Below are 26,665 nucleotides of genomic sequence, written 5' to 3'. Positions count from 1 at the left end.
CACAATATTCTAATTTTTTGAGACAGTCCTGTGTATATATACAGGACTGTCTCAGGAAATTATAATACACAATATTCTAATTTCCTGAGACAGTCAGGAAATTAAAATATTGTGTATCCTGAGACAGTCAGGAAATTAGAATATTGTGTATTCTAATTTCCTGAGACAGTCCTGTATATATACACAGGACTGTCTCAAAAAATTAGAATATTGTGTATTCTAATTTCCTGAGACAGTCCAGTATGTACACTACAGGCACGTGCACTTGTAAAACAAGTATGTGAACACGCAAATACATGTACAGTACTTGTAAGTTAGTACTTGTATACTGACCAGCACAGCGAAGCTATACCCACCACGCAGTTTCCGCCATCAACAGAAGCAAACGTCAAATCATCCGTCCCGGAAAAACAACTTTTATTTTCATTGGCCTCGCAATCTGTCCGAGGGCGGTTGACCGACAACCGCCGCGGGAAAAGTTTAAAGGTCACGAGCGACAGGCGTCGGCCCGAAGCTTTCGCGTCTCGGCGATCAGTCGCTTGACGCCCACCATCCATTGGCTGACCTCCGTCACGTGATCCACCATGAGAGAGCGATGGATCTCGTCGGCCCGGTCCCAGTGTCCGGCTCGCAGCTCTGCAACGTGCGCGTCGCAAAATTACCAAACGGCCGGCCGCGCGCGGCAAACGCGGAAGGACGAGGGATGACCTCGAGTCAAGGCGCTCACGCGTCTCCTGACCGGCAGACTCAGTCGACCCGATTTCCAGCTGTCCTCAAGGAGGCGGAGTCTCTTTTCCACGTCGTTACACACCTGAGGCTGCGCAAATGGAAACGGCGTCGGTACTTTAGCGACGATCGGTCCACGGCGTAACCGACCCACCTCCACGTCTCGTCTGCACGCGTCCAGCGCTTGCCGAAGAATCTCCAGCGCCGCCTCGACGTCGGGCTCGCCCTCCGATCGACCGCCGTCCTCGTCGCCCCGAAGTCTCTCTGCGGTCTTCCAGCTGGGAGCGCGTCCTGCCAATAGCGGCAAACCCGTCATTTGTGGACCGGGTGTCGACAAAACGGCGGTGTCTGACCTGCGGGAGGCGGGGCCAAACCCGACGGCGGCGGTCCCGAGGGGCCGGAATGAGGAGCCGGAGGAGGGGCGGCGGTGTCTAACGACCGATCGCGGGAAAGATAACGGTGTTAGCGATACACAATGACAAGAAAACACCGCAAAAGCACATAAATAGTTAAAAGTAACCTAGCAAAAAGTATGGAATCACCAGTCTCGGACGAGCACTCGCTCAGACATTTTATCATGTAGAACAAACAAAGGTTCCAGCATCATCACCTTGTCAAGAGTCAAGAATCCGCATTGGACAAGGTGATGATGCTGGAACTTTTGTTTGGTGCCGTTCCAGTGAGATTTACAAAGATGATTGCCTGAAGAAAACATCAAACTTCCCTTGATGATATGGGGCTGCAAGTCAGGCAAAGGCACTGTGGTTCAATCTTCAATAAATGCACAAGTTTACATTGAAATTTTAGACAGCTTTCTTATCTCTTCAATTGAAAATATCTTTGTCATTTTCCAAGATGACAATGCATCTTGCCACAGGGCTAAAACTGCATTCCTTGGGGAAAGACTCATCCAGTCAATGTCATGGCCTGCAAATAGCCCAGATCTCAACCCTATTGAAAACCTGTGGTGAAAATTGAAAAAAATGGTCCACAGCGAGGGTCCGACCTGCAAGGATGATCTGGCAACTGCGAGCAAAGAGAGTTGGCGCCAAATTGATGAATACTCATCGAGTCCATACACGAGCTGTCATAAAAGTCAGAGGTGGTGCTACTAAATACTAGAGATGTTTTGATTGTTATTTCTTTGTTTGTTTGTTTCTCATGATTCCATATTTGTTTTCCTCGGAATGGAGTGATTTCATATATATTTCCCTGCACTTGCTCTATAAAAGTAACATTTGCTGACCACCACAATGTTTTTCATTCATTTATTTCAGTGTTTCTGAAAGCCAAAGAGTTGCACTTTTGAACTAATTCATTATTTTTTCAAGCTTTTTATCTGAGTTTGTTCTACATGATAACATGTCTGAGTGAGTTCTCGTCCGAGACTGGTGATTCCGTACTTTTTGCTCGGGGTTGTGCATGTAGGAGAAAGTTTGCGAGACCGGGCAGCGTGGGCCTCTTGTTCAGAAGGTTCCTCTGTGGGGTGCGGGCCATCTGGAGGCCGTAGGAGAACTGAGGAGGGTCATTCCACCCACGTTCTTGGTTTCCTGGACGACCACAGTCATTTGATTGTGTACGTTACTTTGTCAAAACGGCAAGTACAACAGAGGCTTGAATGTCTTTTATGCCAGAGAGGGCGTACGGCGGCCCATTGATATAAACTGCCGTACTCCTTCTCTTTACGTTAACGTATTGACTGTGACGTATGATACTAGTTGGTAGCTAGTCGTTAGCTCCACAGCAGTTTACGTGACGCGTTAGCTACTTTGCGCTTTTATCCTCTTACCTGGTTTGACGTATATGTCATCCATTACGTGTCAAAGCTGAGGCAGAATAACTGAACTACACCGGCCGACAAACTACTAACAGAAACAACAACAACAAAAAAACTAGAGACAGGAGGCGGTTTTATTTCCGGGTTAAGGAGCAGTCTCGATGATGTCAGGCGGTTCTTCTTGTCATCAAAAAGCACTGGATGTTAATTAGACTATTATACAGTGATGCTTGAACCATGAACGCGTTTCAAATATATTCATATTTCCATCCATAGAGCAGGATTAGCAGAAAATAGCAGGCAACGTAAAGTGGCATCGTCTGTCGCAATGTACACGGCATATGTTGACAGGACAACGTTTTAAATGGTTTTAAACAACGTCAGGTGGTTCTTGGTGTCATGGTAAGGAGTCAGTGAGACTCATGTGTTAATATGTTTCAACCATGAGCGCATTTCAAATTATATTCATAGGGTTAGCCGAGGTGACGTAAAGAGGCATCGTTTGACGTCTGTCGCAACGTACACGGCATTTGTTGACAGGACAACACGTTTTAAATGAATTTAAACAACGTCAGGTGGTTCTTGCTGTCATGGTAAGGAGTCAGTGAGACTCCCGTGTTAATATGTTTCAACCATGAGCGCATTTCAAATTATATTCATATTCTATCGATTAGCCGAGTACAGCAGGTGACGTAAAGAGGCATCATCTGTCGCAAAGTACACGGAAGAACAACAAATGTTGAATAAGTGACGCTATTTATATTTACACCGTAGCAGCAGAAGAGAAAAAAACGTATTTGGACGTTTTGACCATAATCGTAACAATATCTTCTACACTGTTGCTCAGGATTGGACGAAACTTGGCTGAGCGAGAGTCGTCGAGGGTGACGTCATCGCGCAGTAGGGAGGGAGGGAAGGAGTGGGATGCGACTGCCTCCTCCATCAGTGAAACAAGAAGACATCATCACACAAGGACACCAGACTGATGTGGTTGCTGTGGAAACGAAGACATGCGGCAGTGAGGACTTTCAAAATGTCTCTCTGAGTCGGTGCGCACGCGTGCACTCTGGAGCAGATTAGAACCATGATGGGCAAGGACTACATGCTGGCCATCATCATTGTCAACTGTGACGGTAAGAGCCTTTCATCATATCCACGTCATTTGGAGGAAATGCCGGCCTTTTCAAAGTAAAAGGAAAGTTTAGGGAGGGAGGAGAAAAAAACCGGCTCGGCGTATCCGCTTCATTCATTATTGAAGCCCGCTTCCTGTCGGGCAGTGTGATCAGGTGACAGACGCTAATGCTCAAGGCCGGTCAGAAAGGTCGCCTAGTTCGCCGTTGTCAAATGACACCCGTTGTGCGTTTTAAGACAACATCTGGAGCGACCAGAACCTTCTGCCGGACCCGGACCTTCCCGCCGGATGGAGGACCATCCGAGACTCCGCCGGAACCTACTATTGGCACGTGCCCAGCGGAACCACCCAGTGGCATCGACCCAGACTCGAGGGGAAGCCGCAGCCGCAGGTAAAAACGACACCGTTGGCTTTCCTTCTTGTCCAGGGTGGATTCGCTTTTGTCTTTTTCTCCCCCCCCTGCCCATTTCCTGTTGCTTTCCCAGTCGTATTCGTTATTTTCAAATTCCTGCCTGTGTCCCAGATGTACGGAAAAAAATATGACCACCAAACGTTATTATATTACCAGATTAAAGTGGAAATGTCACGAGAATAAAGTCATATACGTTGTAATGGTGCGAAAAAGAAAAGTTTGAGAAATCATGACGTTTTACGGAGAGAAAAGGGTAATATTGCCAGATTAAAGCGGTAATATTTTGAAAAGGACTTTTGTTGTAATATTGCCACTTTAAATATGGTGACTTTTTTAATGACTTTATTGTGGTAGTCCTATTTGTTTTTTCTTTGGCCTTAATACTCCCGCATCGTACAGATGTTCTCCTCCAACATATATTGCTACCTGCGCGCGTAGCAAAAGTCAGCTAGTCATTCTGCCCTCCTCTCAGGACGAGCGAGGAACAGCGGACGGCGGAGCTCGGACGTCCGACGTCTCCCGTCGCCGTGACGACAACTCGCAGGTAAGCCAACGTGCGCTCCGTCTGAGGAAATCTTTCTTTCTCAGCGCGTCCACGCGTGCCGTTCCAGTGTTTCTCGGTGCGCTCGCTGGGCTGGCTGCAGGTGGAGGAGGACGACCTGTCCCCGGGGCGCGGCGGCCTGGCGGTGGGGGACATCATCCGGCAGCTGTCCCGCCCCCCGGGTCCGGGGGTCTCGGGCGAGGTGAGAGGCGGCTCCTTCCGAGGAAGGCGTCATCCTTCCGTTTTTTTCGCCACGCAGGGCCGCGATATGAGGCTGCTCCTGAAGCGGGAAACGCTCACCCTTCTGGACCCGACGGACCACACCCCCTTGTACCATCAGCCCATCGTCAACATCCGCGTGTGGGGGGTGGGCGGTGACAACGGCAGGTGAGCCCGTCGGGGAAGAAGCGCCCGGGCTAAAGATGAGGATTTTCGGCTAACGTGTCACTGACGGCGTGTGTCTCTTTGCCGTGCGCCAACGCCCGCCGGCCCGCATGACAGGGACAGGTAATGCGCACGCACGCACGCACGCACGCACACACGGAAGCCTGGCTAAACGGAGGCTCGCTCTCAGGGACTTTGCCTTCGTGGCGGCCGACAAGGACAGCTGCGTGCTCAAATGTCACGTCTTCCGCTGCGACGCGCCCGCCAAGGCCATCGCCGGCGCGCTGCATCGCATGTGCTCGCAGGTCAGTCGCCCGCCTCACGACCTTTTCATTTTTCTTCTTTATTGACACAGATGTCAGGGAGAACTTTTTCTGTCATTAAAACAAAAAAGCGTCAATTCTTGGTCTAAAGGAATGTTTATTTGTTCAAATTTGATATACAGTGATACCTCAGCTCACGAACATAATTGGTTCCCAGAAAGTGTGTGTAAGGCGAAAAGTTCGTCTTCCGAACATTTATTTCCCATAAGAAACCATTAAAATGAGAATAATCCGTTCCCAGGTCCCCATAAAACATCATTTTCTACTAAATAAGCCTTAAAACTACACAAAAATATACCTTATTTTATGTATAATAAATGTGCTATTGTATTATAATTTAAAGAAATAAACTGTACTGTATAATAAAGTCGTTTTATTTACCTTTGTGATGGTAGTTGATGGCTTGATGGAATGGAGTTGGAGGAGGAGGGAGGGAGGGAGGGAGGGAGTTACTGTTTGGAAGGAGAGTGTTACCGGCAAAGTGCGCAGTTAGCGTAGACTCCTGTGCTGTGCCCCCCACATGCTTTTGGTTGTTAATAAAAGTGCCCACAAAAAGCCATCCGACGCCTCTGGGTGTTTTTATGCACGCCGCCACCTTTCTGGAGAGGAAATGGGGCGAACCGAAGACAACCGACGACAACGAGCCAACGTGACTCGCCGGTCCACTTCTCACTACGGCGGGAAGCTGAAAGCACCGCCAATTACCAGTCGAGGGCGAATTGGTAACACGAGTCACCTTCCATAAGGACTGTAGGTAACTCTTTTTGGGTCCCATAATAGCAAAAGTACACTCAATATGGTCCAAAATGTCTATCAAACACAAACCACGTCCGCACTCAACGAAAGGGAGGGGACGAACTGGGACGCCATGAGCGTGCGTCAGCTTCTCGTGGCGCTGTTCGACCGCGTGGTTTGGTTTGTCCGCCGAAAACTAGTGCGTCAGCAGAGACTATATGCTCGCGAATTTAATGTTCTTGAGGCGAAAAGTTCGTGAGCTTAAGCGTTCGTGAGCTGAGGTATCACTGTACTACATTTTTTATTTCAAATTCAGTCAAGTTTGGTCAAAAACTTATATGATATGTTAAATATTGCTATTGATCCTGAAAATATACTTTTATAGCCATCTTAAGTTGTGTTATACTTAAATAGAAAAGAAAAAGAACAACTTTGAATTTTTTGATGCCGCTGCTCATATATGGAGACTCATATATGGCTAAGGAAGGTGCCTGTTTTGGTTTTAGGTCGGTAGCAGCTTTGCTTTTGGAAAAAATTTTTTTTTTTTTATATAAAATTGTCCCTCTACAAATCGGCCCCCTTTCCCGTGTCATGTCCATACTTTATGAAGTCTATGGATGACTGTAGTCCTGGATCTTTCGGACCAACAGAAATATCATTGAAATTTGATTTTAGCATGAGAGAGAAATTTCACGCATGGGACGAAATGAAATAAGAGGCAGTCGTGTGCTGTACTGAGATGATAACGATGTCTTCAGATGATGTCCCAGAAGACGTCCCGCTCTCTCTCCGTGGACAGCGTCTCGCCGGAGGAGCCTCCGCGACGAGGTGAGCGTCGGCCGACCGCGTCGCTCCCGCGGGCGGCTGACTCCTCCCTTCCGTCTTCCAGCTGAATTCTCGGGGGCGGGGTTCCGAAGCGTCCGCAAGTTCGACGTCCACTACGTTGGCAACCTGCCCGTGTCCCGCGCCATGGGTACCCGACGACGCCGCCGCGGCCCGGTCCGGCCCGCTTCCTCACGTGCCGCTTTGCGTCGGCAGGCATGGAGGTGTTAAACTTGGCCATCGAGAGCATCGTCAACTCCACCCGTCGTCACGAGTGGGAGGCGGCCGTCATCCACGTGACGGACAGCTTCCTGTCCGTCTTCAAGGTAAGCCGCTCGCAAGAGCAAGTGACCCGAAATGAAAAGCAAGCGAGGCAAAATCCACCCGTAACACTAGAATGGTCCGAGTCCGAAAATCCCAAACCGATATACGCGGTCGGTGGTGCGCTTAACGTGTTATTGCTAATTTTATAGTGATGCCTCACCGGATGCTTTATTCATGATAAATGTAACCACTTGAAGGTCCTTTCCAAATAAAATAAACAACTGGAAGTTAGCCAAAATAAATGTCCCATTTACAGTGCCCTCCATAATGATTGGATTTATAGTAATGATGTGTTTTTGAATATTTTTTTTTCTAAATAATATGGGACCTTAATGGAAAAAAAGAGAAAAATCCAACCTTCAATACAAGTGCATTTATTCAGTGGGGGAAAAACTCTAACCACATAAAGAAATGATTATTTGACATCAAATAATGTGTGTCACAATTATTAGCAGCCCTGGTGTTAATACTTTGTACAACCCCCTTTTGCCAACAAAACAGCACCTAATCTTCTCCTATAATGTTTCACAAGATGGGAAAAGACAGAAAGAGGGATGTTCAGCCATTCCTCTTTGCAGAATCTCTCTAAATCATCCAGAGACCTGGGTCCTCTCCTCTTCAGCTCACCCCCCAGGTTTTCAATGGGGTTGAGGTCTGGGGACTGAGATGGCCATGGGAGGAGCTTGATTTTGTGTCTGGTGAACCATTTCTATGTAGATTTGGCCATATGTTTAGGGTCATTGACTTGCTGAAAGACCCAGTGACGACCCATCTTCAGCTTTCGGGCAACAGCTTTTGATTTCAAATGTCCTGGTATTTCAAAGCATTCATGATGCCATGCGCCCTAACAAGGTTCCCAGGGCCTTTGGAAGCCAAACAGCCCTACAGCATCACTGACCCACCCCCATACATCACAGTGGGTATGAGGTGCTTTTCAGCATGCGCGTCTTTCGTGGCACGCCAGACCCACTTCGAGTGTCTGTTGCCAAAAAGCTCAATCTTGGTCAGGAACTTTGTTAGGGTGCATGGCATCATGAATGCTTTGAAATACCAGGACATTTGAAATCAAAATCTGTTGCTCGAAAGCTGAAGATGGGTCGTCACCGGGTCTTTCAGCAAGACAATGACCCTAAACATATGGCCAAATCTACACAGAAATGGTTCACCAGACACAAAATCAAGCTCCTCCCATGGCCATCTCAGTCCCTAGACCTTCTTTTTTTGGCAAAAGGGGGTTGTACAAAGTATTAACACCAGGGGTGCTAATAATTGTGACACACATTATTTGATGTCAAATCTTTTTTTTTTTTTTATGTGGGTTTTTTTCCCCACTGAATAAATGCACTTGTATTGAAGGTTGGATTTTTCTCTTTTTTCCCATTAAGGTCCCATATTATTTAGGGGGAAAAAAATATTAGAAGCTTAAAAACACATAATTATTATAAATCCAATAATTATGGAGGGCACTGTAAATGATATCAATTGCAATGAGGCAAAATGTCCGGCATTTATTAAAAAGAATCATTCACCTTTCAGCCTTTGTATACACAGTGTATCACAAAAGTGAGTACACCCCTGGCATTTCTGTAGCTATTTAAGTATATAGTTTCTTGAGACAACACTGACAAAATGACACAATAAAAAGTAGTGTGTGTGCAGCTTATGTAATAGAGTTCATTTATTTTCCCCTCAAAATCTAGCCATTAATATCTAAACCCCTGGCAACAAAAGGGAGTACACCCCTTAGAAACGACATCCCCAAATGTCCAAATTGACTACTGCTTGTCATTTTCCCTCCAAAATGTCACGTGACTCGTTAGTGTTACTAGGTCCGGGTGTGCATAGGGAGCAGGTGTGTTCAAATTTAAAAGACGTATTGTTGCGCTTCATGAAGATGGCCAAGGCTACAAGAAGATTACCAACACCCTGAAATTGAGCTGCAGCACAGTGGCTAAGATCATCCAGCAGGGTCCACTCAGAACAGGCATCGGCTCGGTCGTCCAAAGAAGCCGAGCGCACGTGCCGAGCGTCACATCCAAATGCTTTCTTTGAAAGATGGTCGCGGGTGTGCTGTCAGCATTGCTGCAGAGATTGAAGAGGTGGGTGGGGGGTCAGCCTGTTAGTGCTCAGACCATACATCAAATTGGTGTGCATGGCTGTCACCCCAGGAGGAAGCCTCTTCTGAAGACGCTACACAAGAAAGCCCGCAAACAGTTTGCTGAAGACATGTCAACAAAGCACACGGATTATTGGAACAATGTCCTATGCTCTGATGAGACGAAGATTCATTTTTCAGCGGTCTCAAGAGTGTGTGGCGGCGACCAGGTGAGGAGTACAAAGATAAGTGTGTCATGCCTTCAGTCAAGCATGGTGGTGGGAATGTCATGGTCTGGGGCTGCATGAGTACTGCAGGTGTTCCATTGAGGAAAAGATGTACTGTGAATACTGCAGCAGAGCATGATCCCCTCCCTCCAGAAACTGGGTCGCAGGGCATGACAATGACCCCCAAACACACCTCCGAGATGGCCACTGCTTTACCGAAGAGGCTGAGGATTAACACGATGGACTGGCCAAGCACGTCTCCAGACATGAACCCAATAGAGCATCTTCCTTAAGCGGAAGGTGGAGGTGCGCAAAGTCTCAAATATCCGCCAACGTCATCAAGGAAGAGTGGAAAAGCATTCCTGTGAGGCTCTGGTCGACTCCATGCCAAGGCAGTTCTGGATAATAGTGGTGACCACACGAAATATTGACAGCTGACATGTTGTACGTACAGTGCTGCTCAAAAGTTTGTGAACCCCCTCAACATTTTGGAATTTTCTATTATTTCAACCTGATTTCCTAATCAATCAATTCAGTAGTTTTTTGTTTGTTTTTTTAACAGTTGTGTTGTCGAGACTAAATTAAAAAGAGTTTTCATCAACTGATGTAGGTGCAAAATTGAACTGTTTGGTCACAACCAAAACCGCCATGTCTGGCGAAAAGTCAACACTGCATACCACCAAAAGAACCTTCTCCCAACAGTGAAGCATGGAGGTGGGAATGTCAAGATCTGGGCTTGCTTTTCATCCTCAGGACCTGGACAACTCCACATAGTCCAGGGAATCATGAATTCTGAGGAATATTGTCAAATCCTAGAACCTAACCTGACGCCATCTGTTTTGAAGTTAAAGCTTGGCAGAAGGTGGATCATGCAACATGATAATGATCCAAAGCATTCCAGCAATACAACCAAGGAATGGCTGAAAAAGAAGAAGATTCCTGTTCTGGACTGGCCCAGTCAAAGTCCTGACCTAAATCCCATTGAAATGCTGTGGCGGGACCTGAAGCGAGCAGTTCATGCCAGACGCCCATCAAACCTCTCTCAACTGACTGCGTTCTGCAAGGAAGAATGGGCAAAAATCCCCCAAAGTAGATGTGAGAGGCTGATTAGTCACTACAGAAACCGTTTGGTTGCGGTAATCTCTGCAAAAGGAGGCGCAATATCCTATTAACTGAAGGGGTTCACATACTTTTGCACACATGATATCTGAGTTTTTCTTAAATCAACCACTTTTGTTAAATAAAGAATGACAATATAACTATTTCTTTTGTTTCAGTCCATTATTTGGAATGTCAGTATTGTGGATTTGGGTATAACTTAACATTTAATAAGGTTATTTTAGTTTTTTTTTACAAAAAATCTGACCATCGCTGTGGGGTTCACAAACTTTCGAGCAGCACTGTATGTTAATATTGACAACTTTCACTAAGGGGTGTACTCACTTTTGTTGCCGGGGTTTACATATTAATGGCTATATTTTGAGGGGGAAATAAATGAACTCTATTAGACTCATTTTGTTGTTTAGTGTCATTTTGTCAGTGTTGTCCCGTGAAAATATATATTTAAATATCTGCAGAAATGCGTGGGGTGTACTCACTTTTGTGATACACCGTATGCCGTACGCAGGAGGCTTCTACATTTACTTTGGAGGCAACATTCATATTGGCCCTAAACCACTCACGAACAACTGAAGTTTCCAAAATCCTATTCAAATACCTTCATCAGCCAAAAGGACAGGAAGTGACCCAAAATCAACAGCAAATGCTTTCAAATCAAAAGTGAGCAAAAATTTCAAAAAACATGTAAATGCTCTCAAATGAAAAGGAATTGACCCAAAATCCACAGGAAGTGATCCACCAAAACATAAAACTTGGTTTATTCACTTGTACGGATCACTATTTTGATCCAACTTTTCTTTTTGGGTTTTTTTCAAGGTACGTTAGAAACACTGGCCACTAGGTGGCGCAAAATCACAGTTGACAAACGGGGAACAAAACAGTATCGGTCAGTCTTGGGGAAAAAAGACCACGTATCGGCCGCCCTTTTAGCTTCATTTTCAAACATTTCTACTTTTTGTTACATTTTGTCCCTTCCGCTGTCAGCAGCAGCAGGAGGGGGAGGAACCGATGTGGGCGTGCCAGGTGCGATTCCTCAGCTTCCTGGGCGTCGGTCACGACAGCCGCACCTTTGCAGTCATCGCCGACGGCGGCCGGCAGCGTTTCGAATGTCACGTCTTCTGGTGCCGGCCGGACGCCGGCCTCTTGTCGGAGGCCGTACAGGCCGCCTGCATGGTTAGCTAGCTCGTTAGCCTCTTTGCTCCTATGTTTTTTTGGGGATAATGAATGTTTTTTTTTTCTCTCCCCACTTTCCTCAAAGGTTCAGTATCAGAAGTGTTTGGTGGCTCAGACGCCTCCGCCCAGGAGCCGAGTGCGGCACGAGGCCACGCCCAAAGTGAAACGCGCCAACTCGATGGACGGCGGCGCCTTCCAAAGCGGCGGCGCCACCACGCCGCGAAAGGGGAACGGCGGCGCGCGGCGGGGCATGATGGCCTTCTTCGACAGCTTCCGGAACAAACGGGCCGCCGCCTCGTAACGCCGGAAGAAGGCTAGCTCGCCCGAACCGTGTCGCGGAATCTCGCTGAAAAAATAAAGCGGTTTCACATTGACCCGATTGGCTGCGCATCTGTCGTTTCTCCGCGTTAGCGCTCCGACGGTCTTTCCGTGCTTTGACGTGGATTGATGACTTGGCGGGAGACAAAAAAAGAAGAAATTGCCGCTTGAAGGCGTGGCGACCTCCGCCCGCCATTACCAAACGAGTTCATGTTGGTTAACAATGAAAATGAGTAAACAAACTCCGTCTCGGAACAGTTAACCTCCAAATTCATTTGGTTCAAGATATTTGAGGGTTTGAAAAAAGCGCGTCGAGGAAGAAAACGAGTATGCAAAGGAGGAGGAGGAAAGGAAGGAGGGAAGCCGCGACCGCCCCCGAAGCCTCGTGAGTCGGCCCGAGTCGTCGACGAGACGGACGTGGAGTGGAGACGCTGGTGTAAAGGTACGCTAACTTTTTCTTCTTATCCCACTCTCGTGTATGCTATGATAATGATAGCGAGTTTGCAAAGTGTGACGTTTTCAAGTCAAACATTTAATCAAATGTCCATTTGGCCAAAGAGCCAGTTGAGCGCCACAAAGCACCGCCGGTAGTGAAACGAGCAAACAAAAGTCAGCGGATGTCTTCATTCGCATATTGTGTGTGACAAAATGATATTTGACTACGTCCCCATTTTTTAACAATCGACAGTGTGGTCGCTTTGGAAACGCGCCTCAATCCGATTAGCCTCGCTATGCGCGTCTGACTGCGCGCCATTGTTGGCTAATTATGGCGTGCGTGTTTGTCCTCCCTCCCAGATGAGCGCCGAACACCCTCCTCCGTACGCCCCGCCTCCGCCGGCCCAAGGTGCGTGCCGCTGGGTTCGCCGCTCTACGGCGGTCTGAATAATCGTCTCTTTGTCTCTCCAGGCTTTCCGGGCACCGCGCCCTACCAGGTAGGACCGACCGTCGACGACTCCTCTTTTGGTCAGGTGTTTATGGGTGTGTCTGTCGCAGGCTCCGCCCTCCTCTTACTACTACCACAGCCCGCGGCCGCCGTCGACCCCGACCGGCTACGGCGGCCCCTTCTACGACAAGGCCTACGGGGGTCCGCCCAAACACACGGGTAGCTTCAACTTTGGCAGCGCTGATAAAGTGTCAAAAATTCGTTAGTCCTCCATCTGTCAAATCTAAGAATTTGCCCTTTTTTCCCCTCCAATTTCAAATAAAAAGATAATATTTTGTTTAAAAGCTTTGAAAAACAAAAAAGGGAGTGGCATACAGTGCTGGCCAACAGTATTGGCACCCCTGCAATTCTGTCAGATAATGCTCAATTTCTCCCAGAAAATGATTGCAATTACAAATGCTTTGGTAGCAGGGCCGACCCAGGCCATTTGGGGGCCCTAAGCAAAATAATGCAAAGGGGCCCTTATTTTTGGCCCACCATTTCGTCACAATGTACTGTGAAACCCATACATGCAATCCAACCCATACGTCCATATTTTTGTATATTAATCAGATTTTGTTGCACTGCATACTTCAAATTTCTCACCCCAAATGATTGTCAGTACTTACAGTAGATAGCGCCAAACATTTTTCAAAAAGAGCAAAGAAGGACTTTAAGGAAGAACTTTTATTTTTTTTAAGCTTGTAATCAAGAATCAAAACTCTCAAAAGTCAAATAAAGCAAACTGTAGTAAACAAAATAGAATATAAATTAAACAATTGCCAGATTGGGGGCCCCCTAGTGGTCAGGGGCCCTAAGCAGCTGCATAGTCTGCGTATAGGCTGGGCCGGCCCTGTTTGGTAGTAATATATTTGTTTATTTTGCCTGCAATGAGAAAAAATAAATAAATAAATAAAAATTTAACCATTATCATTTTACAGAAAACAGACAAAAGTATTGGCACCCTCAGCCTAATACTTGCTAGCACAATCTTTAGACGAAATTACTGCGAACAACCGCTTCCGGTATCCATCAATGAGTTTCTGCTGGGTTTTTCGACCATTCTTCTTTGGCCAACTGCTTCAGGTCTCAGGGTGCCATTTTCAGATCTCTCCACAGGCGTTCTATGGGATTCAGGTCTGCTGGCCACTTTAGAAGTCTCCAGTGCTTTCTCTCAAACCATTTTCTAGTTGTGTTTTGGGTCATTGTCCTGCTGGAAGACCCATGACCTCTGAGGGAGACCCAGCTTTCTCACATTATGCTGCAAAATTTCACTTCAAAATGCCACGCACACAGTCAAGCAGTCCAGTGACAGATTCAGAGATTTGTCATCGACACCAGCTCTCACAAGATGACAACAGATGCAACGAAATTTCGTTCAATGAGTGAGCATCGGGCCGCTGCAGACTTTCTGCGCCGCCAACTTCTCTCTCTTAAGAAATTACAGAGCAAGTTACAAGTAGACACACATATATCATACAACATAGCAGGGGTATGACACGACGCACAGGTAACGTGCGGGGATTTTTTGTACGAAAAAAAAGGAAAACTACTACTCATGGCTGGAGGAAGAGTGATAGCAAGAAAAAAGGCGGTAGCGGACTGGAGGAGGAAGAATGTGTGTGAGTGCGTGTATGACCGAGTGTATCAGTTTTTGTGCGTGTCTATAGACAAAATATGAGTCGCGGGGCCCCGCTACCGGCCTTGGGAAGAGAATCAAGGGTAACAGATCTGTACCAGGAGAAGGGAGGGGTGGGATAAGGGTGATTCGGGAAGGGAAAGGAAAATTATCATCCAATTACGCCGAATAATATAATATGCCCAAACACAGTTGGTATTCAGACTAAGGTGCGCTTCCTCAAGGTGAAGGCGAGACCGCAGGTCCCCTAAGTCATTGCCAACAGTCGCCGTCTGCCTCAACAGTTCCGCCATTTGGCGCCAGATTGTATCCACCTTTTTCCATCCTTCCTCGGACTGAGCCGCGTGTCCACGGCTTGAGTCTCCAGTTCGAGCAAAAAACTCGGTCTTCCAAAGCCTCGAATCGCACCGTTTTATCCGTGGACAATTTGTCGATTTCCTTGAAAGCTACCGTCTTAGAAACTTTCCGGTACAGCGGCACACCTTCCGAGCCAAGCGGAAGAAACCCCGCGACCGTCACGCCAAACGGCCAAATATCCTCGATGTCATCCACCGATAGGACAGTGAGGCAGGCGGGCTTCCAGTGATTCCATGAATCTCACGTAGCCCGCATCCCATCCGTAGTTCCATCTGGTTCTCCTGGGGCACCGTGTCTTGCTGAAAATAAATCTTGTCAATGGCGCTGAGAGACCAACTAATAAGATCCACTTTCATATGAGAGACCAAAACGTTTGATCCACAGAGGGAAAAGAAAATACAAAAAAAGCAGACAGACTGACAATGACAGCAGAGAGCAGGAGCAGGGAGGAAACGCGTCCGCCCCCGTCGAAGGTAGCAAGAAGAGGTAGCAAAGCAACCCCAAAACATCAGGTAACCTTTGCCGTGTTTAACTGTGGGGACCGTGATCTTTTCTCGAAGGCCTCGTTTTTTCCCCCCTGTAAACTCTTATGTTGATGCCTTTTCACAAAAGGCTTTACTTTTTTCTCATCTGACAAGAGAACATTCTTCCAAAACGTTTTTGGCTTTCTCAGGTAAGTTTTCGCAAACTGGCTTTTTTTTTTTTTTTTTTTTTTAATGTCTCTGGGTCAGAAGTGGGGTCTTCCTGGGTATCCTACCGTAGAGTCCCTTTTCATTCAGACGCCAACAGATCGACACTGTCGTACCCTCGGACCGCGGGACAGCTTGAACTTGCTTGGATGTTAGTCGAGGTTCTTTATCCACCATCCGCGTTATCTTTCCTTGAAATCTCTGGTCCATTTTTCTTTTCCGTCCACATCTAGGGAGGTTAGCCACAGTGCCGTGGGCTTTACACTTATTGATGACACTGCGCACGGTAGACACATTCACGTCTTTGGAGATGGATTTGTAGCCTTGAGATTGCCCGTGCTTCCTCACAATTTTGCTTCTTAAGTCCTCAGACAGTTCTTTGGTCTTCTTTCTTTTCTCCATGCTCGATGTGGTACACATGAGGACACAGGACAGAACTTGAGTCAACGTTAATCCATTTTAACTGGCTGCGAGTGTGATTTAGTCATTGACACCACCTGTGATGTGCCACAGGTAAGTAACAGGTGCTGTTAATGACACAAATTAGTGAAGCATCACATTTTTTAAAGGTTGCTAATGCTTTTGTTCAGGAGTTTTGTGTAAAATGATCATGATTTTTCATTCTCTTTTGTGTTTTTTCATTGCAAGCAAAATAGATGAAGATATTACTACCAAAGCATTTGTAATTGCAATCATTTTCTGCAGAAATTCAGCATTATCTGACAATGGTGCCAATACATTTGGCCAGCACTGTATGTACTGTTTGGCCCCCCTTTAGTCTATTTAAACAAATCTAAAAATAACAACATTCAGATACCGCTTTTGGTTTTTTATTTAAAAAAACAAATGGGACAAAAACAATATATTTACCATGCCCCCCCCCCTTTCTTTTAAAATAAAATAAAATTGTATTAAAAACAATCATAAAAAGAGAATACCGTTCCTTAAAAAAAGTTCCCTAGTCTTCATTACATTTCCATGATGGCTTCGTTTGTGTTTCAGTGTATGTGGTGGAGCCCAACGAAGGCGCGGCCTACGCGGGCAGCGGCGGCGGCGCGTTGAGGTCCCTGTTGTCTGCGTGCTCCGGCCTGCTATGTTGCTGTTGCCTGTGTGACCTGCTGACCCGTCACCTTTGACCTCTCAGCATAATGTCGATCGTCCATTAAAAAGCCTTTTGCGCCATCGGCGTTGTGGCGCGTGCGTTTGCCGTGACGGTCCTTTTCAAAGCATTAACGTTTGCGCTGACAAAAAAAAAAGCCCATCCGAGACACAGTAGCGCCATTTATAAGATTGGACTATTTTTTTGATACTTCTATGAAAAAAAAAAAAGCCCTTTGCTCCATCAACACGTCAGGTTTTGACCCGAGCCGATAGAGAAGCACTGTTCGCCACTAGCGCCTTCTAGTGTCAGAGATGAGAATTGCAGCAGAACTCAAGCCTCTTGTGCAGGCCATAGTCCATCGCATTGTTATCAAATTGGAGACTGCCGCCAGCGTCCCATCCGCAGTCGGCTGCCTCAATGCTCTTCTCTACTTCCTCGCGGGGGAGGCGCCCGTGACGACCGGTCTGAGGCTTCTCGGGTCATTTTGCGAGAGGGCGACAGCTGCGCGCGTGACACCTTTGATGTTAAAGGTTTGAATCAAATAATTGTTTTTATTCAAGATAAATACCATACTACTGGGAAAAAAAAAAAGTTCCAGGAACGGGGCACTCGCGACGACACCGGACCTAATCAAAATGTGGTCATGTGGGGGGGGTCCAGTTCCCGCCAACGGGTGTCGCCAAGCAGCAGGTAGTCGCGTCGGCGGTAGTCGTCGGGGCGAAGAGCCCTCTGCCGCCACACCTCGTCGTACAGGTCGCGCACGACAGGCGCCGGCGGGGCCAAACCCGCGTCGGCGGCCAGTGAGGCCAGGTAGTCCCATTGGTCGCCGGCCAACACCAGCAGATGGCGCCGCGCCACGCCGCCGTCCGCCTTCTTCTGCAGAGCGCTCTGCGCCTCCTCCGCCATCTGGTCTCGGGACGGCAGCGTCGCCGTTCCCGCCAGCGTCGCCAGCGCGTACCGGACCTGAGAGCGGGCGAACAGTGAAGACGCGCTCGGCCTCCCCGCCCCGGCTCCGCCCTCTTTTCACCTGGAAATCGAAGTTAAGGAAGGGGCAGATGATCTTGCAGAGTCCGATGAAGAAGAGCGAGGGGAAGGCGGGCGGCATCATGAAGCGGTAAAGCGGCCCCACCAGCTGCTCGTCAATTTCCACGCCCAGCTGAGCTCCGTCCAGGAAGGGGAAGCTGAACTTGTACCCCGTGCAGAAGAGCAGCACGTCGGCACCGCACGACGAGCCGTCCTGGAACGGAACCGTCCCCCTTACTAACAGCTATCGTTAAAAACTCCTCCGTAAACATCGGGAACCCCGTTACGGATGCGCGGCGTCCACGCTTTATGCCGTCACAAAATTAAAATCTTTCGCCGACCTGGAAGCGAAGTCTGCCGTCGTCCTCGACCCCCGTCAGAGGACCCGACTGACGGATCTCGGGCGGAAAACGAGAGCTCAAAGGAGGACCGCGGTGACTCAGAGTTACCTGCGGAGAAATTGCCGTCAGAAAAAGCGCCTAAGATTCAGAGCCGTTCCGTGCATTTTTACCCGCGCGCCCACTTTGGCTAACTCCAAGGAGATGTCAACGCCAGACGCCTTGGCTCCCAAGACCACCACCGAGAGAGACGAGAAGGCTTCCGCGCTCCTGTATGCGTGGCTGTGGAGAACCCGTCCTACGAAGACACGCCGACCTCTAGAAAGTGACTCGCGGGGCGGCTACCCTAGCTTTTGCGCCGCTTACCCTTAAAGCTCCCGAGGCCGGGCACGTCCGGGACGTTGGGTTCCGAGTAATGCCTGAAGTATAGAAACGACGTGGGCGACGAGATCGCCGTTCTCCTCGGTTTTTGACTCGGGCGATGGGTCTTACCCCGAACACACAAAGACGGCGTCGAAGACGTCGACCATGCGCGCTCCCTTTCCGTCGCGCGCCGTTACCTCCCAGGTATTCTGGCGGCGCTCTTTGTCGCCGTCCGTCGTCCGGACGACGGGCTTCACTTCTTCCACCGTGTGACTGAACTGAATCGGGGAGCGAATTTAGTAGCGTCACAAGACGGCGACCCGATCCGGAACGACGAGGAGGTGGAGAAGTGGTATTACGGCCTCGAAGATTAAGGTACTTGAACCGGCCCGCCCATCGCAATTCGGGACTGCGAGAAGAGGCGGGTCTAGGATTCGTTGTAAAACCTTGCACGCAAAGAAAACTAGGACGGGACCAGATCTGGAGATAGGATTCAAACCAAAAGGCTCTGGAGTCTTGTGGTCTATTGGTGTTCAAAATGATCTTGCGCTACCGCTTTTTGCTGAACTTGAACATGCAACCCCTAGCAAAAAGTGTGGAATCACCGATGTCGGACGAGCACTCACTCAGACATTTCATCATGTAGAACAAAGTCAGATAAAAAGCTTGAAAAAATAAGGATTTATTTCAAAAGTGCAACTCTTTAGCATTCAGGAATGAAGAAAAACATTGTGGCGGTCAGTAAATGTTACTTTTATGGAGCAAGTGCAGGGAAATGAATATAAAATTACTCCATTCTCCGGAAAAATATGGAATCATGAGATACAAACAAAGAAATAACAATCAAAAGACATCTCTAGTATTTAGTAGCACCACCTCTGGCTTTTATGACAGCTTGCAGTCTCTGAGGCATGGACTCGATGAGTATTCTTCATCAATTTGGCGCCAGCTCTCTTTGATCGCAGTTGCCAGATCATCCTCGCAGGTCGGAGCCTCACTGTGGACCATTTGTTTCCCATTTCCACCACAGTTTTCAATAGGGTTAAGATTTGCAGGCCATGACATTGACTGGATGAGTCTTTCTTCAAGGAATGCTTTAACAGTTTTAAGCTGTGTGGGCCAGTGGCATATAATGCATTGTCATCTTAGAAAATGACAAACATATTTTCAATTGAAGGGATAAGAAAGCTGTCTAAAATTTTAATGTAAACTTATTGAAGATTGAACCCCAGTGCCTTTGCTTGACATGCAGCCAATATCATCGAGGACTGAGGGAATTTTGATGTTTTCTTCAGGCAGTCCTCTTTGTAAATCTCACTGGAACAGCATCAAACAAAAGTTCATGCATCATCACCTTATCAAGAGTCAAGGATCTGCATTGGAATCTGCAGTGATTCCATATATATTTCCCTGCACTTGCTCTAGAAAAGTAACATTTACTCACCACCACAATGTTATTTATTCATTTCCATTCCACGTAGGGCCGCAGCGGGTGCTGGATTTCATTCCTACAAAACAAGACGACATCTTTTCACCAATCTGATGTCTCTCAAGTGTAATCAGTTGATTGCAGTCAGGTGCTGCTTGGTGTAGCACAAACTTCATTGGTTCAACTGTCTTTGCTCTATTGGTAGGAACAAAAACCAGGACCCGCAGCAGCCCTTGAGGACAGGTTTGGACACCCATGTTCTACATGATAAATGTCTGAGTCCGAGACTGCTGATTCCATACTTTTTGCTAGGGGTTGTAGATCTAAAAGCAGAACGGTTTGGTTTTGGGCCAGACGTACGTACGCACGCACGCACGCTTCCAGATCTACAGAGCCGGAGTGGTCAGATGAAAGAACACCGTGCACTGTCGATTACCCTGATGTGTGGGCGGATGTTGTAGTGGCGACAGTAGTCCTCCAGATAGCGTTGCACTTCCTGGTGCGACAAGAAGCTGCCGAGCTGTCGGTCAAACGGAAAGTCCGGGAACATCATCACCTCTTTAGGAAGGTTGGTCCTGTACGTGCCACGCATAACAAGGATTGCCCTCAGTTTTTTTTTTTTTCTTTCTTTTTGGTTTTAAATAAATGGAAGCTCACTTCCATCCATCAATCTTCATCAGCTCAACTTTAGCCAAGAAGCTCGAGACCCAGAGCTGAGTGTTCTCACCTGAGGTTCTTGTACATGCTGCTTCGCACATCTTGTCCGACCCTCTCCTGGTAGCACCAAGTTCCACCCACATCGGCGGAGAGCTCAAAGACGACGGGAGGTGCGAAGCGGTCGCCTCGGGCTAGAAGGTGTCGGGCTGCGCACAGTCCCGCCGCTCCCGCGCCGACCACCGCCACCCGCAGCGACGCCATCGCCGCGCCGCGCCGCTTTCCAAACGAAACGCTCGACCACAAATAGTCCAATTGAATCAACGTCAATCTATTTTTTTTAATATATTGACAGGTAGCTTGCCCGTGTCCTGTCAGACAACGTTTTCTCAATTCACAAACTTATCTGCGACTTTGGATCGGGAAGTCACGTGAGCCCCACTTCTCTTGATTTCCGGCCGTATGACTTCAAAATAAGACAACCTCGATGTTTTTTTTTTTTTTTTAAACACAAGGTCGCATGGAACTTCTAAAGATGGGTGGGGGCTGTTTTCCCTCGGTTCTGAAAGCTCTGAATGTTTACAGTGAGGCTCAATATCTCGGCCACTTTATAATTGATGATTTGTCAGATGACATGTAGTCATCTTTAGATTTCTGATGTGCTCCTTCCACGTGAAAAGCTCGCTGTTTAGGGCGTACTGCGCACCACTGCTCACCTGCTCGGCCAAATCCACGCGTGTAGCCCTGAGGCTGTTATTGTGTGATGGACCTGATGGTATAGCGACAGTAGACCGGACCACCTTTAAGCGCCAAAAAGAAATTGGATGTATAACTTCACGTGTCAGTTAATTGAAAGTCATATTTGAGGCGAGGCAAATTTATTTATATCGCACAATTCAACAAACGGCAATTCAAAGTGCTTAACATCACATGAAGATCATAAAAATCACATTAAATCAATAGAACGTAAAAACAATCGAAACAGGAAATAAAATGATACATAAAAATCACATTTCTTCACGAATTGAAAAAATAACAATAATTGAAATCAGCAGTGGAGATAAAGCACGAGAGGAATAGGAAGCAAATAGCTTGAACTATATAGGCAGTAATGGATAGGCGGTGCTAAACAAAAGCATTTTTAGCCCTGATTTAAAGGAGCTAACAGTTTGAGCATATTTCAGACCTTCAGGGAACTTGTTCCAGAGGTGGAGGAGTATAATAACTAAATGCAGCTTGGTTCTTGTTCTTGGAACATACAGGAGACCGGTTCCAGACGACCTTAGGGTCTAGATGTTTCATAGGAATCAAGCATGTATTTTGCTCCAAGGCCATTAAGTGTTGTGCCACATTTTAGTCTATCCTTTGACTCACTGGAGGCCAGTGTAACCATTTCAGAACCGGTGTAATGTGGTCCACTTTCCTTGTATTTGTGAGGACTCTGCCTGCATCATTCTGTACTAGCTGCAGCTTCCTGACTGATTTTTTTATCAACACATGTAAATATACCACTGCAGTAAGTCCAATCTACTGAAAATACACGCATAAGTTTTTCCATGTCTTTTTGAGTCAGAAGCCCCTTAATTCTAGCTATATTTTTGAGGTGGTAATAAGCAGATTTAGTGGCGGACTTTAGATAGCTATCAAATTTGAGGTCCGAGTCAATAATTACACCAAAATTTCTGACTTGATTTGTAGATGTGACATTGTGCTAAGGTGCCTGCTTATCTTTGACCTTTGGCCCAAAAATGATCACTTCTGTCTGCTCCACGTTTAGCTGGCACATCCATTCAGTGATTTGATGAATGCATTTACTCAGGGAGTCTAAGGGACTATAATCATGTGGGGACACAGAAATGTAGAGTTGTGTGTTTATCTGCGTAGGCGTGATAGGAGATGTCATACTGTTCCATAATTTGAGCTAGGGGAAGCATATAGATGTTAAATAAGAGCGGTCCAAGAATTGACCTTTGAGGGACTCCACACGGGAATTTGGTTCGTTCTAATGGTTTCCGATTGACACAAAGAAATCCCTATCATGCAAATAAGATGGATGAACAGTGTCAGTAAACCCCACCCACTGTTCCAATCTGCTGAGTAGTAGGCTATGTTGTGATCGACCGTGTCGAATGCGGCGCTGAGATCCAATAGCAGAACAGATCATTTACCTGCAACGGCATTCCGACGAATATCATTTAGGACTTTGAGATAAGCACGGTCTTGGTGCCGTGTTGTGGCCGAAATCCAGATTTGAATGAAACCAAGCTTTATACAGAAGTTCAAGCATTTAAAAGCCTGTTTATTGTGCACTGATAGCTCATGTTTTTTTGTCTCCGTTTCCTTCTATGTACTGCATTTTTCTGTTGGTGTGCGTGCACTCTGGACATTGAAGGGGAAAGGATATCATCATCGCACACACCATATCATTGTTTGCATTAGTCTAACACATACATATGGAACAGGTTCTCGTAGGCACCGTCTAACTGTTTGCATTACTCTAACACACGTAATCTAATTAATCAGGAAATAGTATCATTTTCATATTTACGGTAGGACTACACTACTAATATCAAATAAATAGAACACCATAGTTTAATGAGAAGAAATAGAAGAGATACACAATGCCGTCTTATCACAAGATTGACGCACCAACTCTGGCAATCAGCTCTCCCAGCAAACTCCAAGGACAAAGCGCTTTGTCCTAAAACAAGTACAACCAGCCCGGACAGCAAAGTTGATAGCGGGCGTCCCAATCCGCGCACGAACCTAAGCCGCCCAAAACCGGCCACAGAGGGGATGACCCAAAAGCAACGCCCAGAAACGCCTTCGACAAGGCCCGCCTCAGCAAAGACTTTAAAAAGACTGGACACTGAGATAACACAGATTTTTGCTGCTCGTAAACATGTAGCCTTGTTTTGGATCCAGGATTGTCCCTCCGTCGTCTGTTTTTGCCTTGTTTTTACCATTGTCGACAAATAAATTGTCAACCTGTTTTCGGTGAGTGTTCTTCAAGCTTTTAAAACATGGAGTCAGTACAAAGGGTTAAAATAAGGGGACGCGCGAAGTTCTGCCTTCGCGCTCGGCGTGCGCGGAGGCCGAGCGGCACTTGTTGTGGCTGGTGCTGTTCCCGGCTGCGTCTGGGCCAGGGAGGCGAATTTCAACAACATCCTGTGTGATTCCAATAAAGATCATATGTGTGTACACACACTAAAAAGAATCTTTTTTAAAAAGACACTTTACTCATGACGAGTCCATTTGCTGGATGACTACTTTTACTTGAGTAATAATATTTTAGTGTAACTCTCTTTAAATAGGTGAGACGTAAGCAACATTTTTAAGGTAGAAAACCAGCACATGGTAAGAATACTTTCAATGTAAAAAAAAAAAAGACATTTTATTGAGTGCAATGACTGCACAAATACCATCAACGAGTCTTTGTTACAATCCATTTTTCCCCACAGTCACGAGCACGCTCGCTCCTAACTCCAATTTTGTCCGGGCGGGAGCCAAGGCAAACCCACTTTTTCCGAAAGCATTTTTTGAGTCGACCGTAACGAAAGCGCCGTCACTTGGCGGCGGCGTTGGCCGGTGGCGGCGCCGGCGCCGCCTGCTGCTGCTGCGGCGGCTGCTGCTCGGCCAGCGCCTGCTGGAGGCGGGTCCGCTTCCTGGAGTAGTGCTGCCAGTGCAGCAGCTGCTGCTCGTCGATGAACTTGGCGCACTGCGCGTTTACCAGCTCCTTGCGGAAATGCTCGTACTGAAGCAGCTCCAGCATGTGCAGGCAGTGCGGGTACCTGAACGTGGGTTAGTTTTGGTTAGGTCGGGTTCGGGTCCCGCTCGCCGTACCGGCCGCTCGTACTTGAGAAATTTGGCGTAGTCGGGCTCCTTCCAGTATAGCAAATACTTGAGGTAGTTGATGAAGGGTCTCTCCCTCAGGTAGCCCCTCTGAGCCAGGACTACGCAGGCAGGCAAAACAACGGCGTCATCCGTCGCGCATCGTTAGCATGAAAGAGCCGGCCGCGTACTCACAGTTCAGATAGTTTGGATTGGCCAAACATTGGATGAACTCCAACTCGGACTGGAAGCGGTTCCTCGCCTGCTCCTCTGTGAGAACACACGCGGGACGGAGACCAGCAGTGTTAGCGGATGGCGCGGGCTATTTTCAAACACTCGGGGTATTAGACAATTTGGACCAAATTGGCCACTTTTGGAAGGAACCGTTTTGATTAGGGTTACCCCTATCTTACATTGCTTTCTTACAGCAGCATCTTCTAATTGTATCTAGTATTTGATCATTTCTAACTGGGAGGGACAAAATGACATCGCATTCAAATGCCTTACATGCACTGTCATTAAAAAAAGAATACAATAAAAAATGATTCTAAAAATGACAACAATAAAATGCGTGATTTTTTAAAAAAAAAAATAACCCCAAAAAAATCTTAGTATTTAATTTTTAAATTTTTTTTAATTGTATTTCACATTTTAGCCAGAGTGCACTCCCTATCTGCTCTGAAAAACATCTTGTCAACTTTGACAGTGACGCTGTATAACACCATTTACCATTCTATTCTACATAACATAAATATAAATAAATCATTGTGTTTACTGAATGAAAAAAATAATGATATACTGCAGTAACAATAGTGGAACCTTTTCCAAGAACAACTAAATGTCCTATCATGCTTCATGGCGAAACCATACTGTTGTTATATTTATTTTTGGGTTGTAACAGATGACATTGTATGAGGAAAACGGGAGCTAATTTGTCATTTATTGATTGAACTGGGCTTCCCATCTGGCAAGAAACCGTTGCAAATGTAGGAGCTGAATGTATTTTTCTATTCAATAAAGGTAGAACACTGAGCAAACTGACTCGAAAGGCAACGATGACCATTTGCTCATGTATTATTCCGTGCCTAACCAAAAGTAAGCCAGGCCGGCGACTAGCTTCTAGCGTACGTGCTAGCACGGTGGAAATATCAACGTTGGCCAACCTGTTTCCATAACTGCCTGGAGTGGTCGAGTCAAGAAACCGACGCGACGCTGCTCTGCTCCTTTCGACGATAAAGAGAGAGGGAGGCGTCTGTTTATTGCTTTGTGTAGTCTTTGAAAAACACGGCAATGACAGCAGCCATCTTCGCCGGAAGTGGACAAGGCCAGACCAAGGCACCAAGCCAGAGGGAGGAAAACTATTGACGTCACAGCCGCGGTTTCGAACGTTTCCGCCAGAGGGAGACATTGGCGATCTTCACCTCAGCTAAGGAGCGCTTCCCTCCGACTGTCGATAAAAAAGTGGACAAACAAACTGTTGAAAAACAATGGCGCCACCACGGGTTGCCCCCCGCACTCGCCAGTATAGTAACTGCGGGTTGTTACCCGCTGGACTGTTATGGCCTACGTACGTGAAATCATTGGTTTATTGCGTTATATTTCAAGTTACTAAATTATATCAGTACTCGTGTCCTGAAGTCTTTCTGACAGTTTTCTGCTGGCCTTACTACAACAACATCATCCAAGCCTGAAATGATGGCTTTTATTTTTGGTGTGCCACCCCAAGATTTGAAAGTGGTCCCATTTGTCCACCCTGACCGAAAAATGAAACATTTCTGGAATGTGAATAATCTTCACGGTTAGAACCAAATTTCTCCTAGCGGGACGTTCTCTTCTGGACCAGAAGTGGCGTAAAGCCCCTTTCAATTTTGCATTTCAAATGAAAGAAAAGAACGACAACATTACGATTGCCAAGTTCACTGACATTGATGTTGAACGCAGTTCACTTTCTATCATTCTCAACCCTACATATGATATATTTTGAGAAATACGTTTCTGAAAGAACCAAGCAAGGGCGTAGGTTTGCATAGGGACGGTAGGGAGCAACTTTTCAGGATGCTCGAATTGTCCCCACCAACTTTTAAGCAACCTTATTTGCATTTTATAATGAGTTCCGTTTTAGATTGTCTTCCCATAGAATTGACCCTACCACTATTAAGTTTTTATTATGTTCCGACTTACATTTACTCCTTTTCCCTTGCTGAATGTGC

At 46.8% G+C, this 26,665-nt stretch overlaps 5 protein-coding genes across 7 annotated transcripts; 2 read left to right on the top strand and 3 right to left on the bottom strand.

The window, feature by feature from the left end:
* Positions 1-312: 312 nt before the first annotated feature.
* Positions 313-3,612, bottom strand: sra1 (steroid receptor RNA activator 1). The gene is made up of 6 exons (XM_057821219.1): positions 2,516-3,612; positions 2,172-2,276; positions 1,080-1,157; positions 881-1,017; positions 709-817; positions 313-636 (listed from the first exon to the last, which is right to left on the bottom strand). The coding sequence occupies exons 1-6, from the start codon at positions 2,538-2,540 to the stop codon at positions 488-490; spliced, it is 603 nt and encodes a 200-aa protein (XP_057677202.1). The 5' UTR covers positions 2,541-3,612; the 3' UTR covers positions 313-487.
* Positions 2,443-12,249, top strand: apbb3 (amyloid beta (A4) precursor protein-binding, family B, member 3). The gene is made up of 12 exons (XM_057821221.1): positions 2,443-3,636; positions 3,872-4,026; positions 4,520-4,591; positions 4,659-4,790; positions 4,848-4,975; positions 5,090-5,095; positions 5,163-5,277; positions 6,789-6,858; positions 6,920-7,003; positions 7,069-7,178; positions 11,605-11,790; positions 11,876-12,249. Exons 1-12 carry the CDS (start codon positions 3,588-3,590, stop codon positions 12,089-12,091), a joined length of 1,323 nt encoding a protein of 440 aa, XP_057677204.1. The 5' UTR covers positions 2,443-3,587; the 3' UTR covers positions 12,092-12,249.
* Positions 12,250-12,414: 165 nt separating this feature from the next.
* On the top strand, positions 12,415-13,390 carry LOC130906678 (proline-rich antigen homolog). Its single transcript, XM_057821220.1, has 4 exons — positions 12,415-12,550; positions 12,904-12,952; positions 13,015-13,040; positions 13,102-13,390. The coding sequence occupies exons 2-4, from the start codon at positions 12,904-12,906 to the stop codon at positions 13,255-13,257; spliced, it is 231 nt and encodes a 76-aa protein (XP_057677203.1). The 5' UTR covers positions 12,415-12,550; the 3' UTR covers positions 13,258-13,390.
* A 3,211-nt stretch (positions 13,391-16,601) lies between these two features.
* On the bottom strand, positions 16,602-21,078 carry LOC130906676 (uncharacterized). Of its 3 annotated transcripts, none has more exons than XM_057821217.1 (8): positions 20,698-21,078; positions 20,407-20,545; positions 18,671-18,819; positions 18,545-18,597; positions 18,352-18,476; positions 18,182-18,289; positions 17,947-18,054; positions 16,602-17,844 (listed from the first exon to the last, which is right to left on the bottom strand). In XM_057821217.1, the coding sequence occupies exons 1-8, from the start codon at positions 20,886-20,888 to the stop codon at positions 17,245-17,247; spliced, it is 1,473 nt and encodes a 490-aa protein (XP_057677200.1). In that variant the 5' UTR covers positions 20,889-21,078; the 3' UTR covers positions 16,602-17,244. The 3 variants fall into 3 exon arrangements, with proteins under 3 accessions (XP_057677200.1, XP_057677199.1, XP_057677201.1); XM_057821218.1 differs by having other exon boundaries at positions 17,297-17,780; positions 17,845-18,054; XM_057821216.1 differs by having other exon boundaries at positions 16,602-18,054.
* Positions 21,079-21,464: 386 nt separating this feature from the next.
* On the bottom strand, positions 21,465-25,785 carry med31 (mediator complex subunit 31). The gene is made up of 4 exons (XM_057821016.1): positions 25,619-25,785; positions 24,651-24,725; positions 24,481-24,577; positions 21,465-24,415 (listed from the first exon to the last, which is right to left on the bottom strand). The coding sequence occupies exons 1-4, from the start codon at positions 25,626-25,628 to the stop codon at positions 24,190-24,192; spliced, it is 408 nt and encodes a 135-aa protein (XP_057676999.1). The 5' UTR covers positions 25,629-25,785; the 3' UTR covers positions 21,465-24,189.
* Positions 25,786-26,665: the final 880 nt, after the last annotated feature.

Source organism: Corythoichthys intestinalis, chromosome 18 (assembly GCF_030265065.1).
Source record: "Corythoichthys intestinalis isolate RoL2023-P3 chromosome 18, ASM3026506v1, whole genome shotgun sequence".
Lineage (NCBI taxonomy): Eukaryota > Metazoa > Chordata > Actinopteri > Syngnathiformes > Syngnathidae > Corythoichthys > Corythoichthys intestinalis.
Note: the sequence above shows the minus strand (reverse complement) of the source record. Positions and strands in the feature narration are given on the sequence as shown.